Genomic DNA, 19739 nt, shown 5'->3' on the forward strand with positions numbered 1-19739 from the left:
TCCAAATCAATGGTTTTGGATCATGGTGGACAGTGCAAATTGTAATAACTGTTTTTGTAATGAGCTTGTTAAATGAGTTTCCACAAACAAACAGCACAGTGAAGAACTGCTGAGGTTATGACCAGGCAGTCCTGGACTCACGTTGAGCGCTTGTCGGAGCCTTCCATGTCGCTGGAGTCGTCCTGCCTCGGTGTCCTCGCCTTCCCACTGCCCTCCTGCTCGCTGGACGACTGCCTCTCCAGGCGTCGCCTATAGCGCTCCTGGCGCACAATCATTGGCAGCTCGTTGAGCCGCGCCTGAATCTCCTGTTCGCTGGAGGTCTGCCGACCTAGCTTGTACTCCCTCTCCCGCCGCAGGTGGTCCATCTGGGGGTCTGAGCGGCTGCCGCGGGGGTCCCTCTGGAGCCTGCCGTGGAGGAGATCCAGGCCAGACTCTGGCCCGATCATATCCACCATGGGGATGTCCCCAAACTGTTCCCTCTGCGCCCTGCTGGCCTCCAGGAGGGGGTTGACAGCTTTTTGCATGTGGTTGATCCTGGGCTGCATGCAGTCAGCTTTCAGATGCTGCCACGCATATGCCATTTTGGGGTCCATGACCCCACCACTTTGAGGCAGATAGCTAGAACTACCCATACCCCCAACACTTTGCGCAAGGTAGCCTGAACTACCCATACTCCCACTACCTTGGTGTTGTGCAAGGTAGCCAGTACTTCCCATACCCCCACTACTTTGATTTTGCCCAAGGTAGCCTGAGCTACCAATACCAACACTGTTTTGATTTTGTGCAAGGTAGCCTGAGCTACCCATACCCCCACTACTTTGATTTTGCGGCAAGTAGCCTGAACTACCCATACCCCCACTACTTTGATTTTGAGGCAGGTAGCCTGGACTACCCATACCTCCACTACTTTGATTTTGAGGCAGGTAGCCTGGACTACCCATACCCCCACTACTTTGATTTTGCGGCAGGTAGCCTGGACTACCCATACCCCCACTACTTAGATTTTGTGGCAGGTAGCCTGGACTACCCATACCCCCACTACTTAGATTTTTTGGCAGGTAGCCTGGACTACCCATACCCCCACTACTTTGATTTTGCGGCAGGTAGCCTGGACTACCCATACACCCACTGCTTTGATTTTGAGGTAGGTAGCCTGGACCACACATACCCCCACTACTTTGGTTTTGAGGTAGGTAGCCTGGACTAACCATACCCCCACTGCTTTGATGGTTCAGTCCAAGGTAGCCAGAACTATCCACTGGCGGGGGGCCAGTCTGATGGTTCCCTCCAAGGTAACTAGAGCTGCTGTCCACTCCTCCACCGCCCGGATGGTTCAGTCCAGGGTAGTTGGAACTCTCCAATCCCCCGCTGCTGCTCTGATGGTCCAGTCCATGGTAACCAGAGCCATTTATGACAGGAGCGTAGCTGGCTATGGTAGAACCCAACCTTTGGGCTGCAGAGGAGGCAGAGGCAGACATCTCCAGACTGGTCTGCTTGGGCCTGGGCTCAATATGCACCTGGACCATCTGTCTCAGCAGAGTTGAGGTAGCAAGAGGAACGGTCGGAGTGAGACAGGATGATGGGAACATCCTCCGACTGGAGAGTGGCATTGGGGAAGGCTTGCTGCTCTGTTCTTCTCTCAGCTTCTCTGCCTGAGAGAAGAGATTGAAGTGAACTGCAACCTCAAATGTAACAGTAAAACAACTAGCAAGTTTACTGCACATGTACTGCAAAGACGTGTCCTATAAATTATTGAATCAAATATCTAATTAAACCCTTGTTTAACAAAATCCTAATGGATATGTTAGACAACAGACATAAGTAAATCCTTAAGTAGACTGTCTGTATCTATCTAAAGAAAGGCTTACATTGGAGAGCTGTCTCAGTGAGCTGAAGCGCTCCTTCCAGGTGGCTGCAGCATTGCGGAAGGCCTCGTGGCGGAGGATGAGTTGCTCCACCTCATCAGTCTGGGCCTGGGCATCTCCTCCAGCCCCCCCAGCCACCCTAGAGGAGGAGCTGGAGCTAATCAGGGGCTCCTTGGCCTTCAGCCAGGCCTCCGCCTTCACCGTCTCCTGGGCATACTGGAACTGATCCTTCTCTGAAGGAAAGAAGAAGAGATAGGCATGCTTAACTCGATATTCCTTATTATAACAAAGTCTTTGAACATTGACGAACCTCATACTGTACACATTTATGCTGCATGGGCATGAATGGGTCTTCCATTGACATAAGTTAATGATTTACATGAAAGTCTGAGTTTGGCGTGGTTATCTCAGCTCTGAATCGGCTAGGTCTTGTGTTGATGTTGTATCAGATGTATTTGATGGCTGTACTGTTCTGTAAAGTGTAATCTACACACTTAGAAAATATGTTTCTTCAGGTCCCCTGTGGGACAGTTGAGCTAACGTAGGCTAATGCGATTAGCATGAGGTTGTAAGTAACAAGAACATTTCCCAGGACATAGACATATCTGATATAACTCCGCTGTCCAATTTACAGTAGCTATTATAGTGAAATAATACCATGCTATTGTTTCAGGAGAGTACACAATTTTGAACATGAAAAGTTATTAATAAACAAATTAGGCACATTTGGGCAGTCTTGATACAACATTTTGAACAGAAATGCAATGGTTCATTGAATCAGTCTAAAACTTTGCACATACACTGCTAAATTGCACCTGGGCTGGAATAATACATTATGGCATTTCGCTTGCATTTCAAAGATAAATGGTACAAAAAAAATATATATATATTGTTGCTTTATTCTTTGTATTATCTTTTACAAGATCTAATGTGTTATATTCTCCTACATTCCTTTCACATTTCCACAAACTTCAAAGTGTTTCCTTTCAAATGGTACCAAGAAAATGCATATCCTTGCTTCAGGGCCTGAGCTACAGGCAGTTAGATTTGGGTATGTCATTTTAGGCGAACATTTTTAAAAAGGGGCTGATCCTTAAGAGGTGATGGTTCTATTTTGATGGTTCTATTTTGAACCATAATGACTCATCTTTTAGGGATAATTAAAATGTAGGGGCGGTGGCTCATTTGAATATTTTGGGGCGTTGTTTGCGCTAAGCTCTTTCTGTGCAACCGTGAGTGAGAATGTCATTCCAGTTTATCTAATCTGTTGTGTTATGTCATGTCTTACGTCAATACTTAAATATGACTATGGACAGTTACGGTGTCTTGTGACTAAATCAGTGGTTCCCAATTCTTTCCTTAGGGTCCCCCAGCTGTTCTATAGCTAGCAAACGTGATTCAACTTGTCAATTAACACAATAATAACACCTATGGAATAGCACTGCTATTTGCAGAGTTAGCTCCAGGTAAATGCACTGGTTATTTGTAGAATCCCAGGAAATGACCTTATGAGAATGGTTCTTTGTAGAAACTTCAAAAAATTGTTCAAAATAGCACCAAAAAGGGTCCACTATGGTAACAAGCCAAATAACCCTTATTTGGTACTATATATAACTATTTATTTTAGTGTGTAGTCTAGTCACGTTGAAACTATTGTTGAAGCCCACACACAAACATAAATATTCATAGTGAAAGCCATGTTGTTCACAAAAAATGTGCAGTGTGAAGATGCCTGCTCTGAGGCACAATCTAAAACCAGTACTCTCGAACACAAGCCCTTCCTTCCTCCATATAAAGATTTCTGCAGTGCTGCCTGAAAGCTGTTTGTGCTCCCTCCACGGTGCCTGCCAGTGTAGTGAGTCACTCACTGCGCTGCAGCTTCTCCTGCTGTTTGTCCCATCTCTCAGAGAGATCCTTCTGCTTAGCCAGGAGCGCATCCAACTTCTCCTTTATCTGTGTCAAGAGGGGGAGAGAGACGGTTGGGGAGCGTTCAAGATCACAACAAATGGAATGCAACGACAATATATTAAAACATTTGAAGTCAGTCTTGACAGGGAATTATATTCATCATCATGTGAGGTTTAAGTGATACACCTCCATTGAAGACAAACCTACACAATATTCATAATATAATATTTTAGTTATTCATTTTTTTTTGTTTTGCAGCAGGTTTTAACTAACACAGCATGAGTGAAGTGTGGTTTTGCTGCATACAGTGTGATGTGAAGTGTGGTTTTGCTGCATACAGTGTGATGTGAAGTGTGGTTTTGCTGCATACAGTGTGATGTGAAGTGTGGTTTTGCTGCATACAGTGTGATGTGAAGTGTGGTTTTGCTGCATACAGTGTGATGTGAAGTGTGGTTTTGCTGCATACAGTGTGATGTGAAGTGTGGTTTTGCTGCATACAGTGTGATGTGAAGTGTGGTTTTGCTGCATACAGTGTGATGTGAAGTGTGGTTTTGCTGCATACAGTGTGATGTGAAGTGTGGTTTTGCTGCATACAGTGTGATGTGAAGTGTGGTTTTGCTGCATACAGTGTGATGTGAAGTGTGGTTTTGCTGCATACAGTGTGATGTGAAGTGTGGTTTTACTGCATACAGTGTGATGTGAAGTGTGGTTTTGCTGCCTAACCAGCTGGCACATTGGTTCCTTGGAAGTTGTGGGAACGTATGTTTTTAGTTTCACATTAGTTGTGGGAATGAAGCCATAAGTTTCCCGACCGGTAAAACAGAATACTTTTTAAACATACTGAGAACAGAAGTGAACGTTTTGCCTGTTCTGGAAACATTTATGTTTAGGTTGCAGGGAGGTTCTGAAAATGTTTTACTTTGGTTCCTTGAAAGTTTTCCTGGGAGGTTATATTAAGGCTTTGAGAACGTTATTCTGAGGGTTTTTAATAACTTCCTTAAAACTTTCACTGAATGTTTTAATAAGACTTTTAATAACACTGCTAGCTTATTTTGGGTTAACATTTTTGAACTCCAAGCACAGATAAGACACATGGAAATTCATTTACTTATCCTTTAATCATACGAACACATTTATTTTGTTATTGTTCCACGGCATCAGTGAGATTCAAACCAATAATCTTCTGTTCTCCATACATGGAATTAGTCCATTGCGCCACCAGGATGGAGCTAGCTATAACATGTTTTTTTGTTGTTGTTGTTGTGTTTTACAGCCCTTTTCTCCCAACTTTCATGATACCCATTTGCGATCCAATTACTCCCCTAACCCGGACAACGCTGGGCCAAGTGTGCGCCGCCCTATGGGACTCCCGGTCATGGCCGGTTGTGACACAGCCTGGGATTGAACCCGGGTCTGTAGTGACACCTAAAGCACAGCGATGTAGTGCCTTGGGTTACTGCGCCACTTGGACGGCTGTGCAATGTTTTTGTACGTCTACTCAAACAGGGTGCAGCCAACACACCTGAACACACTTAATAAAGATGCACTATGGAGAAATCGCAAAAAGTTACATATAACAGCTTTAACATGATATAGTTTTGTTGATGCTTAGAACAGAATGTATATGTTTTTAACTAACATTCTTAGAACTTCATCTGAGCATTACTAACATTTTCTTGTGGTTTTTATGTAAAGTTTTCTTAACGCTCTTAGAACAATTTGAGAACATGACTTTAATTAGAACCATGAGGAAACCGGCAGGAAACGTTATGCTGAAGTACTGAAATTCCCACAAAAGAAAGTTGTTCTCTGAACTATTTGAGAACATTCCCAATGTCAAACCAGTTGGAGAACATTTCATTACCAAACTGTAAATTAAATGTAACCATGTTTGAACTTTTAGGAAATATTCTGTTAAAATAATGAAATACCAAGAAAATATATATTTTTTTGTCAAGTCCCTTAAATGTGCTGAGAATGTTCCAAAGCCAAGCAACTATCTTGCACCATTCCCTGAAAGTTGTGGGAAGGTTGTATGAAAAAACCACATAGGACAACCACGCTGTCACCAAGCTCTAAGAAACATATGGTTCTCAGAACATTTTGTGCTAGCTGGGTACAGTGTGTAATGAGATTTTGCTGCATACAGTGTGATGTGAAGTATGGTTTGGATCCATACAGTGTGATGTGAAGTGTGGTTTGGATCCATACAGTGTGATGTGAAGTGTGGTTTGGATCCATACAGTGTGATGTGAAGTGTGGTTTGGATCCATACAGTGTGATGTGAAGTGTGGTTTGGATCCATACAGTGTGATGTGATGTGTGGTTTGGATCCATACAGTGTGATGTGATGTGTGGTTTGGATCCATACAGTGTGATGTGAAGTGTGGTTTGGATCCATACAGTGTGATGTGAAGTGTGGTTTGGATCCATACAGTGTGATGTGATGTGTGGTTTGGATCCATACAGTGTGATGTGATGTGTGGTTTGGATCCATACAGTGTGATGTGAAGTGTGGTTTGGATCCATACAGTGTGATGTTTTGCTGCATACAGATTCAGTGTAATGTGGTTTTGCTGTATACTTATGTAGGTGAAGTTATATGTGATGCTGACCTCCTCGGAGGCTGGGTTGCCTGCGGCCAGCAGGATCTTTCCCAGCTCCACACATTGCTGTATTGTCTTCCTACGGCCATCCATCTTGGCTTTCAGCTCACCATGCTGTTTCATCATCACCTCTGCAGAAGACGAGTCCCTGGCGGAAGCCACCCCATAGGACAGCGTCAGACAGGAGGGAAGCACAAAATGCAAATGTCAGAAAAGAAGAGTGAAGAGACGGACCTATTACCATTTTCCCTATATCATACTTTCCAGTATGGTTCTAGCAACTGTATTGTAGATACATACTGTAACCAGGCCTGCGAAGTGCAGGTCGGCTCAGCTCAGCTAGTGTGAAAAGAGTATGTGTGAAATGTTAGCCAGGTGCTTGACTAGTGGGTTCTGACAAACCAGCTAAAGAAAGTAAAGTTACGTATGTGATGTATCCTTAAATATAAATGAGGACTACTTAAATACTGTAAACAAAAACAACATCTTTTCCCCTTATTTCCCACAACCAAATTAAACTGAATGGCAGATATTAAAAGAAATTAGGTCAAGGTGACGAAGCATTTTATTTTTAAACTAAGTACAGCTTTATTGCATAACATGAATGGGTCTATCTACAGTATGTGCAAGCCAAGAAGGTATTAGATCAACTAGGGGTGCCTGAAATGGTTACTAAAATAGAAGATAACATATCTATACTGAACAAAAATATAAACGCAACATGTAAAGTGTTGGTCCCATGTTTCATCAGCTGAAATAAAAGATCCCAGAAATGTACCATATGCACAAAAAGCTTATTTTTGTGCACAAATGTGTTTACATCCCTGTTAGTGAGCATTTCTCATTTGCCAAGATAATCCATCCACCTGACAGTTGTGGCATATCAAGAAGCTGATTAAACAGCATGATCATTACAGAAGTGCACCTTGTGCTGGGGACAATAAAAGGCCACTCTAAAATGTGCAGTTTTATCACACAACACAATGCCAGAGATGTCTCAAGTTTTGAGAGAGCGTGCATTTGGCATGCTGACTGCAGGAATGTCCACCAGAGCACATTCATTTCTCTACTATAAGCCGCCTCCAATGTAATTTTTGAGAATTTGGCAGTATGTCCAACTGGCCTCCCAAACACAGTCCATGTGTAACCACACCAGCCCAGGACCTCCACATCCGGCTTCCTCACCTGTGGGATGGTCTGAGACCAGCCACCCGGAGAGCTGAGGAGTATATCTGTCTGTAATAAAGCCCTTTGCGGGGAAAAACTAATTCTGATTGGCTGGGCCTGGCTCCCCAGTAGATGGGGAGCCAGGTGGGTGGGTGGCATAGGCCCTCCCAAGTGGGTGGGCCTATGCCCTCCTAGGCCCACCCATGGCTGCGCCCAAGCCTAGTCATGTCAAATCCATAGATTAGTGCCTAATATATTTATTTCAATTGACTGATTTCCTTATATGAACTGTAACTTGCTGAAATTGTTGCATGTTGCTTTTATATTTTTGTTCAGTATATACATTACAGATGCATTTCCTTTTTATCCTTAAACTAAGAAGAGCCTATTTATCAAGTCAAGTATCAGAGTTATGAGATGATCAAAATGGCTGACAATTAGCATTTAGTTCAGGTAAGGAGACCTTCCATTACTTACCTGGGGTCGTCCCCTCCAATCTGTCCCATGATGCCCTCCATCCACATGAGCTGCTCGCGCACCACCGAGAAGAACTGCACCTTGTCTGTCACCGAGGTGACCTGCACACGACTGGCCTCACAGGAAACCAGTAACTCCTTCCATGCTGACATCACTTCCTGCTCTTTGCTCATGATGGCCTCAGCCTTCTCTCCGGCATAGATGGTCCTCAGCTGGGCCGCATTTTCCTGCAGCTGCCTTACCTGGAATACAACATAGGACATGCCTCTGTCATTTCAAATCATCAACTAATCATGGTTGGTCTTCAGTTTAGAATACAACCAGGTTAATCAGGTGTGCTAGCTAGGGTTGAGGCAAAAGTATGACTCCAGTCATATGGTACATATGGCACACAATATCTTTCATCTTTGCCACTGTGTCCATATTGGTATTCTATTTACTGCGCTGTGTATCTTGGGGTTAACATCTATAACATCCTCATGCCCTCCAGGAGCATTACTTATTTGAGTGAATGGTGTTAGAGGAGAGCCAAAGTGCATTGACAGTCCTCTAAGGTCAGAGGGGGACATTTCACCAAATCACCTCATCTACACTCACCTGTGGACCCCAGGAAGAGTAGCTGCTGCTATCACAACAGCTAATGGGGATCCTAATCAAATACCAATACCTGTGAGACGAGCAGCTGGAGGGCGTGCTCGAAGGAGAGCATGAGCCTCTGCAGGGTGGCAGGGTTGGCGATGCTGGCTTGGCACGCCCTCACCTCTGGCAACTGCCTCATCTTCCCCGCAGTCTGAGCCAAGACCTACAGCACAGCACAACACAGGACAGACAGCATCATCATCACAAGACCCTCACAAATACAACCTCACACCCGGGATATTCACAAATCTAAGTGTCTACACTGTCTACCAGCACCTCCAACCACTATGATGTTTGATGTAATCTAATATAAATCCAGCCGAACCGTACTAGTGTTTCTCCCACCATTGTACAGGCAGGTCAGGTCTCCCTGCCTAGCTATGTTTCCCTCTGCTTATTGAAAATACTCTTGGGGAACCTAGAAAATAATCTTGGAGAAACACGGAGCTGTACCTCTTTGCAGTCGGTGAAGAACTTGTGCAGCTGGTGTGATGCTGCCAGCATCTGTCTTCGGGTCTCCATGAGCTCCAGTAGGTCGGCCCATGACTCATTCAGTCCGTCCTTCCACTCAGCTATGGTGGCCGCGTCCGTGTGGCCACAGTCTATCATCTCATTCACCATCTTATTCACCTGCTCCATCCTCTGCTGGCCTATGCTGTTGGTCTCTGAGCAGAACTTGGTGAATTTTTCCTGTAGCATCTGTGAGAGAGAGAGACCAGAATAAGCTTGGGACCAGTTATAGAGGTCAGGTATCGTATTTCACATTTCCATTCCATTTGTCATTTCTATTGCACTTTATTTTGTGTCATTCAGTTGTGTTTTTATGGTGCACTTTGCTGAAACACTCAACTACTCACAACAATGATGTTTATTGAATAAACACATGACAATGTAATTCGCCAGGGACTGATTGTGACCATCCATCGTCGATTGATTGATTCATTGCCTGATTGATTGATTGATAGACTGACCGTGACATGCTCCAGGTCTTGACCCAGCTCAGTGGAGCTGGCAACGGCCTCCCTCTCAGTGATCCACTTCTCTAACTCCTCCACCTCTCTGTTGAGCTGGTACATCCAGTACTGCTGCTCCAGCTTGGTCTTCCTGTGCTCCACCATGTCCTTCAGAGACACATACAGACGGTCTATGTGGGACTGCTGCTTGGTGATCCCCTCACTGTCAAAGAGAGAGAGGGGGATATTGAGAGGGAAACTGACACAGTAGACAGTAAAATAACGGATCATTCACTGAAATTTAGTAGCCTATACAAACTGAGGCCGTTTTATTTTCTGTGTGGTCTATGGTAAAATTCCACCAGTGAATTAGCTGTTGTTTGTGGGTATGAGTTGGAGTATCATTGAAGCATGTGTTTAGATGTAGTTTGAGCCTGGGTGTGACTGTCCGTGCCTGTCTGGGTGCCCAAGCTCCAGCTGTCGCTGACACTGCTGGGAGAGCATGCCCACTGTCTCAGCGTAGTTCTCCAGTGTCGCCTCCAAGGCCAGGTGCTCCTTCAGCAGCTGCAGGGTGCTCTCCTCGTCCTACACAACAGTGACCTCATATTAGGGACAAAATCCAAACCATCAACCATACATGTACATTTTTTTGTAAAAAAAAAAAACAGGCACATTAGGCAAATCATGGTAAAGGTCCTCCGGGAGCACTGTGGACTACTAACCAACGGGCCAGTCTCATACCCACCCTGCCAGTTCAATCTCATGATACCATGCGTACCGTGCCCTTCTCCTCATTGATGAGGTGCAGTTTCTGGCCTGCCAGCCAGGACTCCACCTTGGCTGCCTCGCTGTAGTACTGCTGGGCCTGCAGCACCACATCCAGCATCACAGACCTCCTCTCCGCCTCCAGCCTCAGCACCTCCCACACCTGACGCACATGCCCCGCCCCCTCACGCACAAAGTCAACCTCAGGGGTCCGCAGAGAGGCGATGATCCCCGCCCGGTCCAACACCTCCTCCACCCGTGCTTGGCGCCCCTGCAGATCCCTCTGCAGTGTCTGACGGGCCAATAAGAACCAGGGGTCATGTTTAGCTGGGTAAAAACGGCTCAAAACAGAGTGAAATTGGGAGGCATTATCTGAATTTGTCCAATAAGAGCTCACATTTTTGCTTTCCTTTATAAAAATGTGTGGCGGTGTGTCCTGTTGTGTGGGGACTGTAGTTAGGTCTGAGATGAGCAGGGATAGTTATTCAGTTTATGCTATGCTGTGAAGAGATAGTGTTGTGTGCTCATATAGAGGTCATCTGTCTCTCACCTGGTTGATCTTGACATGCTGCTGAACACTCTGCAGGTTGTTGCCGTAATCCTTAGAGGAGGCCAGAGGAAGCCGCTCCTGGATCCACAGCTATAACAAATCATCAAACTGTGGTCAGTGACAGTCTGTACATACCTATCTCATTGAGAGGAGACCGTGATGGTTTAATTGATAAAGAATGGGAGACATCGTCAACCTTTGACCACAGAACATACAGTGAGGGAAAAAAGTATTTGATCCCCTTCTGATTTTGTACGTTTGCCCACTGACAAAGATATTATCAGTCTATAATTTTAATGGTAGGTTTATTTGAACAGTGAGAGACAGAATAACAACAAAAATATCCAGAAAAATGCATGTCAAAAATGTTATAAATTGATTTGCATTTTAATGAGGGAAATAAGTATTTGACCCCTTCTCAATCAAAAAGATTTCTGGCTCCCAGGTGTCTTTCATACAGGTAACGAACGGAGATTAGGAGCACACTCTTAAAGGGAGTGCTCCTAATCTCAGTTTCTTACCTGTATAAAAGATACCTGTCCACAGAAGCAATCAATCAATCAGATTCCAAACTCTCCACCATGGCCAAGACCAAAGAGCTCTCCAAGGATGTCAGGGACAAGATTGTAGACCTACACAAGGCTGGAATGGGCTACAAGACCATCGCCAAGCAGCTTGGTGAGAAGGTGACAACAGTTTCTGTGATTATTCGCAAATGGAAGAAACACAAAAGACCTGTCAATCTCCCTCAGCCTGGGGCTCCATGCAAGATCTCACCTCGTGAAGTTGCAATGATCATGAGAACGGTGAGGAATCAGCCCAGAACTACACAGGAGGATCTTGTCAATGATCTCAAGGCAGCTGGGACCATAGTCATCAAGAAAACAATTGGTAACACACTATGCCGTGAAGGACTGAAATCCTGCAGCGCCCGCAAGGTCCCCCTGCTCAAGAAAGCACATATACATGCCCGTCTGAAGTTTGCCAATGAACATCTGAATGATTCAGAGGACAACTGGGTGAACGTGTTGTGGTCAGATGAGACCAAAATGGAGTTCTTTGGCATCAACCCAACTTGCCGTGTTTGGAGGAGGAGGAATGCTGCCTATGACCCCAAGAAACCATCCCCACCGTCAAACATGGAGGTGGAAACATTATGCTTTGGGGGTGTTTTTCTGCTAAAGGGACAGGACAACTTCACCGCATCAAAGGGACGATGGACGGGGACATGTACCGTCAAATCTTGGGTGAAAACCTCCTTCCCTCAGCCAGGGTATTGAAAATGGGTCGTGGATGGGTATTCCAGCATGACAATGACCCAAAACACACGGCCAAGGCAACAAAGGAGTGGCTCAAGAAGAAGCACATTAAGGTCCTGGAGTGGCCTAGCCAGTCTCCAGACCTTAATCCCATAGAAAATCTGTGTAGGGAGCTGAAGGTTCGAGTTGCCAAACGTCAGCCTCGAAACCTTAATGATTTGAAGAAGATCTGCAAAGAGGAGTGGGACAAAATCCCTCCTGAGATGTGTGCAAACCTGGTGGCCAACTACAAGAAACGTCTGACCTCTGTGATTGCCAACAAGGGTTTTGCCACCAAGTACTAAGTCATGTTTTGCAGAGGGGTCAAATACTTATTTCCCTCATTAAAATGCAAATCAATTCATAACATTTTTGACATGCGTTTTTCTGGATTTTTTTGTTGATATTCTGTCTCTCACTGTTCAAATAAACCTACCATTAAAATTATAGACTGATCATTTCTTTGTCAGTGGGCAAACGTACAAAATCAGCAGGGGATCAAATACTTTTTTCCCTCACTGTAAGAACTATTTAGAAAAGCATATTAGAGACCTTAAGAGGCTATAGGACAGAAAATAACAGAATAGATGGAGAGATAAAGGTGGAGAGAGGGAGAGAGGGAAAGATGCCACGGAGAGAGGGAAGTATATTTTGCATGTGGAGGTGTCACCGGCTGGAGCGCCCTTATGTACAGTACCAGTCAAACGTTTAGAAACACCTACTCATTCAAGGGTTTTTCTTTATTTTTTACTATTTTTTACATTGTAGAATAATAGTGAAGACATCAAAACTATGAAATAACACATATGGAATAATGTAGTAACCAAAAAAGTGTTAAAAGTAATCAAAATATATTTTATATTTGAGATTCTTCAAAGTAGCCACCCTTTGCCTTGATGACAGCTTTGCACTCTCTTGGCATTCTCTCAACCAGCTTCACCTGGAATGCTTTTCCAAAAGTCTTGAAGGAGTTCCCACATATGCTGAGCACTTGTTGGCTCTTTTTCCTTCACTCTTTGGTCAAACTCATCCCAAACCATCTCAATTGTTTGAGCTGTTCTTGCCATAATATGGACTTGATCTTTTACCACATCTTCTGTATACCACCCCTACCTTGTCACAACACAACTGATTGGCTCAAACACATTAAGAAGGAAAGAAATTCCACAAGTGAACTTTTAACAAGGCACACCTGTTAATTGAAATGTATTCCAGGTGACTACCTAATGAAGCTGATTGAGAGAATGCCAAGAGTGTGCAAAGCTGTCATCAAGGTAAAGGGTGGAAGAATCTCAAATATAACATATATTTTGATTTGTTTAACACTTTTTTGGTTACTACATGATGTGTTATTTCATAGTTTTGATGTCTTCACTATTATTCTACAAAGTAGAAAATAGTAAAAAATAAAAATAAAAAAAACCTTGAATGAGTAGGTGTGTCCAAACTTTTGACTCGTATGGAATAAATAAAAAAAATTGTCAAATAAATTAAATCAATCAACATAGGGAAAGAAAGGCTAGAGGCACCAGGTAGTGATGAAGTGTGTCAGTCACTCACTATCTCTTCCTCCAGGTCCTGGGCGACCTGGTGCATCTCTTTGGAGGCCAGCAGGATGCGTCGCCTCTCCTTCAGGGGCTCGATGAGGCGCACGATGCGGGTCTCCACTACGGCTGGCTGCTCGCCCCCTTCTCCCTCCCCACCCTTCACCAGGCTGCCTCGCTGGGGGAGGCACACCCCCTGGAGGGACCCTAGTTCCCCAACGTCCTTGTACAAGTTCCCCATCTGAGACTGAGGGAGGCCAGCCAGGGGGAAAGAGGAGGTCACGTTAGGAATAGATGATGAGAGACTGATGCCCAAACACACAGCACATGGGTTTGAACAGCACTTTGAGCTATTTTCTTGTGTGTGTTGTGTTTCAATGTTATGCAATGTAATGGATTAGCTGGCTTTAAGAACAAACTATACGGTGCATTCTTTCATGTCGACAACCAGCCTAGTGTCTGATGGCAGGGAACTTGGCATGTAAAAGTCAACAACAACGGCTTCTATAGCATTAACAGACATTTGAATTTGAAATATTACATAAATTAATATAAAATGAGTTGAAATGTGTTGTCACAAAATAACTGCCATAGCAAAAATCATGAAAAGCAACCTATAACAGTAAATTGACACCTGAAATTTATGCAGCTGCTCGTTGAATGTGGGTAGGTGATGAGCCTGCTCCAGCTGGGGGGGCTGTTTCTCCAGGCCAGAGAGCTGGTGGTCCAGGTCTGAGTAGCTCTTCACCACCGGCTCTGGCTTGTTGTTCTCAAACAGAGCCCGGGCCTTGGCCTTGGTGGTGCTCTCCAGGTCCGTCCAGCACTCCCTGATCTCCTCCAGCTTCTGCTGCACCACCGAACGCAGCTCAGGCTTCTCATCGATCAGCTCCTGGCCCTCCTGAAGGCACATAGAGGGGAAGAGGAGAGAGAACAGTGGTTACATATATACCCTACCAAAGTTATTTTCTTAGTTTAGCTTGTCCTAAGTATGGCCACTTACATGGCCAACAATTAATTTAATGTTTGAATAGTTAAATATAAGCTGAGGAAGTTCAGGTGACATGCTGTATTATCGTATACCATTGTCGTAACTGTAAAGCTGCTCTGCTGCTGATACTGTGATAACCTCAAACTCATATGTTAAATCAAGCAATGAACAGTTATATTTCTCAACTGAGAGATGTAATGCTTCCCTCCAACATGTACACTAGTATAATGTCAACTTTCCCTTGGAGGGATGTTACTCACTAGCTGTGCTGATTATTTCCTCATTTAGTACAGTGTGCTGAAAATCTCTCAAATACAGGCTACACAATCTCCATACAATATTACTATTTTGTGCATAATGCCAGAAAATATCAAATGATTAAACCCAAGCCAAATAAGATCAGTTCTTACTAACAAAGCATAGTGTGAAATGTGCAAGATGACTGCAGCAGATTGAAGCATAGACAATGTTTCATGTCTCTCTGCCTATGCATAAGTGACTTGACCATCCGTCATATCAAACTAATGTTTATCAGGGCCATTTTTTTTTTTTTACTTGACCTTAATTTAACTAGGCTTGTCAGTTAAGAACAAATTCTTATTTTACAATGACGGCCTACCCCGGCCAAACCCTCCCCCAACCCGGACGACACTGGGCCAATTGTGCGCCGCCTTATGGGACTCCCGATCATGGCCGTATGTGATACAGCCTGGGCTTGAACCAGGGTCTGTAGTGATGCCTTTAGCACTGAGATGCAGTGTCTTAGACCTCTGCGCCACTCGGGAGCAGAGATTGCACAAAGCTAGGGCAATTTTTGCAATCAGGCTGATTTCAGGTTGCTTTCACATGAATTCCATGGAAATCATCTGTGTCTACACACAAGTCTACAGTGCCTCAATAAAAGGCTAGGGGTCCCAGAGATCCAAAGCATCATCTTTTGAAATCACCACAGAAAGCCACAGCACTGTCTCTGTTTAAAGGTCATGACTCCTAACTAAAAGGTTGTTTCGGGAAAGGGAAGACAAACACCCTTTTATTGACCGCCAATGTTGTGTCTGGTCAAAAACACCTGTTAAGGCAACACCAAGACAACCCCAAATGTCCCATAATATTTTGTTCAAACTCTGGGCTATAACAAGTGTGTGGTTCATTTCTGATCTTCGTCCCTGAATCAATGGTAACTCATGAGCAAAGCCACAATAGCCCTGGCAATGCCAAAAGGCTGGTGCCTTGAATGGCTTTAACTCGCACAGAGGCAGGTGTATAACAAAACCTAGCCCCAGGCTGACCTAAAAAAAATAATGCATGGAAAGCCCTAATACACCCCTGGTCTGTCTGTCTAAGCACAACAGTTCCCTGCATTCACTCGAGGGTTTCTTCTTCTAAATCTTGGGCTTTGTGCATGATGTGAGCTGTACGAGGAGATAGATGTGCAGAGAGAGATCAAAGCTTTTCCTTCTCTCTCTGTCTGTCTGTCTGTCTGTTCGTGTGTGTGTGTGTGTGTGTGTGTGTGTGTGTGTGTGTGTGTGTGTGTGTGTGTGTGTGTGTGTGTGTGTGTGTATATATATACACTGCTCAAAAAAATAAAGGGAACACTAAAATAACACATCCTAGATCTGAATGAATGAAATATTCTTATTAAATACTTTTTTCTTTACATAGTTGAATGTGCTGACAACAAAATCACACAAAAATGATCAATGGAAATCAAATGTATCAACCCATGGAGGTCTGGATTTGGAGTCACACTCAAAATTAAAGTGGAAAACCACACTACAGGCTGATCCAACTTTGATGTAATGTCCTTAAAACAAGTCAAAATGAGGCTCAGTAGTGTGTGTGGCCTCCACGTGCCTGTATGACCTCCCTACAACGCCTGGGCATGCTCCTGAGGAGGTGGCGGATGGTCTCCTGAGGGATCTCCTCCCAGACCTGGACTAAAGCATCTGCCAACTCCTGGACAGTCTGTGGTGCAACGTGGCGTTGGTGGATGGAGCGAGACATGATGTCCCAGATGTGCTCAATTGGATTCAGGTCTGGGGAACGGGCGGGCCAGTCCATAGCATCAATGCCTTCCTCTTGCAGGAACTGCTGACACACTCCAGCCACATGAGGTCTAGCATTGTCTTGCATTAGGAGGAACCCAGGGCCAACCGCACCAGCATATGGTCTCACAAGCGTTCTGAGGATCTCATCTCGGTACCTAATGGCAGTCAGGCTACCTCTGGCGAGCCCATGGAGGGCTGTGCGGCCCCCCAAAGAAATGCCACCCCACACCATGACTGACCCACCGCCAAACCGGTCATGCTGGAGGATGTTGCAGGCAGCAGAACGTTCTCCACGGCGTCTCCAGACTGTCACGTCTGTCACATGTGCTCAGTGTGAACCTGCTTTCATCTGTGAAGAGCACAGGGCGCCAGTGGCGAATTTGCCAATCTTGGTGTTCTCTGGCAAATGCCAAACGTCCTGCACGGTGTTGGGCTGTAAGCACAACCCCCACCTGTGGACGTCGGGCCCTCATACCACCCTCATGGAGTCTGTTTCTGACCGTTTGAGCAGACAAATGCACATTTGTGGCCTGCTGGAGGTCATTTTGCAGGGCTCTGGCAGTGCTCCTCCTTGCACAAAGGCGGAGGTAGCGGTCCTGCTGCTGGGTTGTTGCCCTCCTACGGCCTCCTCCACGTCTCCTGATGTACTGGCTTGTCTCCTGGTAGCGCCTCCATGCTCTGGACACTACGCTGACAGACACAGCAAACCTTCTTGCCACAGCTCGCATTGATGTGCCATCCTGGATGAGCTGCACTACCTGAGCCACTTGTGTGGGTTGTAGACTCCGTCTCATGCTACCACTAGAGTGAAAGCACCGCCAGCATTCAAAAGTGACCAAAACATCAGTCAGGAAGCATAGGAACTGAGAAGTGGTCTGTGGTCACCACCTGCAGAACCACTCCTTTATTGGGGGTGTCTTGCTAATTGCCTATAATTTCCACCTGTTGTCTATTCCATTTGCACAACAGCATGTGAAATTTATTGTCAATCAGTGTTGCTTCCGAAGTGGACAGTTTGATTTCACAGAAGTGTGATTGACTTGGAGTTACATTGTGTTGTTTAAGTGTTCCCTTTATTTTTTTGAGCAGTGTGTATATATATATATATATATATATATATATATATATATATATATATGAGGCTCTCTCTGTGGCTCTACTCCAGCTCTCCTGAAATAGATTCTCTAATGCACAGTCTCCTCCCATGCTCCGACTGAGAGGAACAGGAGGTGTTTCCTATGACAAGCGTTCATATCAGACGTTTCCTCATCATCTCTAGTATCAAGGACCACTGAATGTCAGTCAGCCGTATGGAGCCAGAGGAAATTGTGCAGTGAAAATGACATACAGTCCTGTACTGTATACACACGTAGTAGACCTTCATAACCATAAGTGTAGTAGAGACCTGTTTAGTGCAATGTTCGTTTTCAAGAAGAGAAGCCTGAATAGAATTGGTCCTTTATTCTAAATACCCTGCTAAATGAAAATAACTGGTGCTGCTATAGACTATACCTTGCAGGGACATGCATAATAACCCAGAATATAACATATTTCATCCTGTAAATATTGCTGTATGTTTCTCTCCTATATCTTTCTCAGAGATAGCTGGACCTATCCTTTGGCTTTCATAATGCAGTGCTGCATTCCTCCTCTTGGCACAGCCTCTATGCTTAACTGCTGCCATTGCTCAATCCCTCTCTCTCTCTCTCCCTCCCTCTCTCTCCCTCTCTCTCTCTTTTTCTCTGCCACTCTCTCCTCCTCGCATAATGCAGAGCCAGCAGAAAGCAGGCTAGATCTCTCTCCTCTCCCTTGGCTTCACTGACACACAGGGAGAGAGAAGGAAGAAGAGAAATCAGTGTGGGGGGAGGAGAGGAAATGGAGAGGAGAAAGGAGAAAGGAGGACAGAGAGAAAGAAGAAAAGAGGAGAGGGAGGTATGAGTGAGAGGAGAAAGGAGATAGAGAAAAGGAGAGGGGGGATGTGCAGGGCACACACACCTATGTAAATACATTGTATACTGAGAAGCACAATAACAAACACATATGCACACATATTCATAAAATACACAGACATAAAAATACTATATAAACACTCATGCGCTATACAGTGCATTCGGAAAGTATTCAGACCACTGGACTTTATCCACATTTTGTTACGCAACAGCCTTATTCTAAAATTGATTAAATCATTTCTTTCCCCTCATCAATCTACACACAATACCCCACAATGACAAAGCAAAAACAGGTTTTTAAACATTTTTGCAAATGTACACAAACCCCCCCCTGAAAATGTGCATTTACATAAGTATTCAGACCCTTTACTCAGTACTTTGTTGAAGCACCTTTGGCAGCGATTACAGCCTTGAGTCTTCTTGGGTATGATGCTACAAGCTTGGCACACCTGTATTTGGGGAATTTCTCCCATTCTTCTCTGCAGATCCTCTCAAGCTCTGTCAGGTTGGATGGGGAGCGTCGCTGCACAGCTATTTTCAGGTCTCTTCAGAGATGTTCGATTGGATTCAAGTCCGGGCTCTGGCTTGGCCACTCAAGGACATTCGCAGACTTGTCCTGAAGCCATTTCTGTGTTGTCTTGGCTCGGTGCTTAGGGTCGTTGTCCTGTTGGAAGGTGAACCTTTGGCCCAGTCTGAGGTCCTGAGCGCTTTGGAGCAGGTTTTCATCAAGGATCTCTCTGTACTTAACTCTGTTCATCTTTCCCTCGATCCCGACTAGTATCCCAGTCTCTGCCGCTGAAAAACATCCCCACAGCATAATGCTGCCACCACCATGCTTCACCGTAGGAATGGTGTCAGGTTTCATCCAGAAGTGACGCTTGGTATTCAAGCCAAAGATTTCAATCTTGGTTTCATCAGACCAGTGAATCTTGCTTCTCGTGGTCTGAGAGTCCTTTAGGTGCCTTTTGGCAAACTCCAAGCG

General features: G+C 44.8%; 1 protein-coding gene across 2 annotated transcripts in view; it reads right to left on the reverse strand.

The window, feature by feature from the left end:
- LOC139537421 (spectrin beta chain, non-erythrocytic 4-like) overlaps positions 1 to 19739 on the reverse strand; it is a 36331-nt gene that overhangs the window by 7841 nt on the left and 8751 nt on the right. For both annotated transcript variants that reach the window (XM_071338675.1, XM_071338674.1), the window contains 13 exons: positions 14407 to 14670; positions 13789 to 14019; positions 10931 to 11020; positions 10394 to 10672; positions 10070 to 10200; positions 9634 to 9838; positions 9116 to 9361; positions 8691 to 8825; positions 8024 to 8265; positions 6389 to 6527; positions 3734 to 3818; positions 1869 to 2098; positions 142 to 1652 (listed from right to left, as the gene is read on the reverse strand). In XM_071338675.1, the coding sequence (XP_071194776.1) occupies positions 142 to 1652; positions 1869 to 2098; positions 3734 to 3818; positions 6389 to 6527; positions 8024 to 8265; positions 8691 to 8825; positions 9116 to 9361; positions 9634 to 9838; positions 10070 to 10200; positions 10394 to 10672; positions 10931 to 11020; positions 13789 to 14019; positions 14407 to 14670 (3788 nt within the window). The remainder of the gene's footprint in view (positions 1 to 141; positions 1653 to 1868; positions 2099 to 3733; positions 3819 to 6388; positions 6528 to 8023; positions 8266 to 8690; positions 8826 to 9115; positions 9362 to 9633; positions 9839 to 10069; positions 10201 to 10393; positions 10673 to 10930; positions 11021 to 13788; positions 14020 to 14406; positions 14671 to 19739) is intronic.

This window comes from Salvelinus alpinus, chromosome 13 (assembly GCF_045679555.1).
Source record: "Salvelinus alpinus chromosome 13, SLU_Salpinus.1, whole genome shotgun sequence".
NCBI lineage: Eukaryota > Metazoa > Chordata > Actinopteri > Salmoniformes > Salmonidae > Salvelinus > Salvelinus alpinus.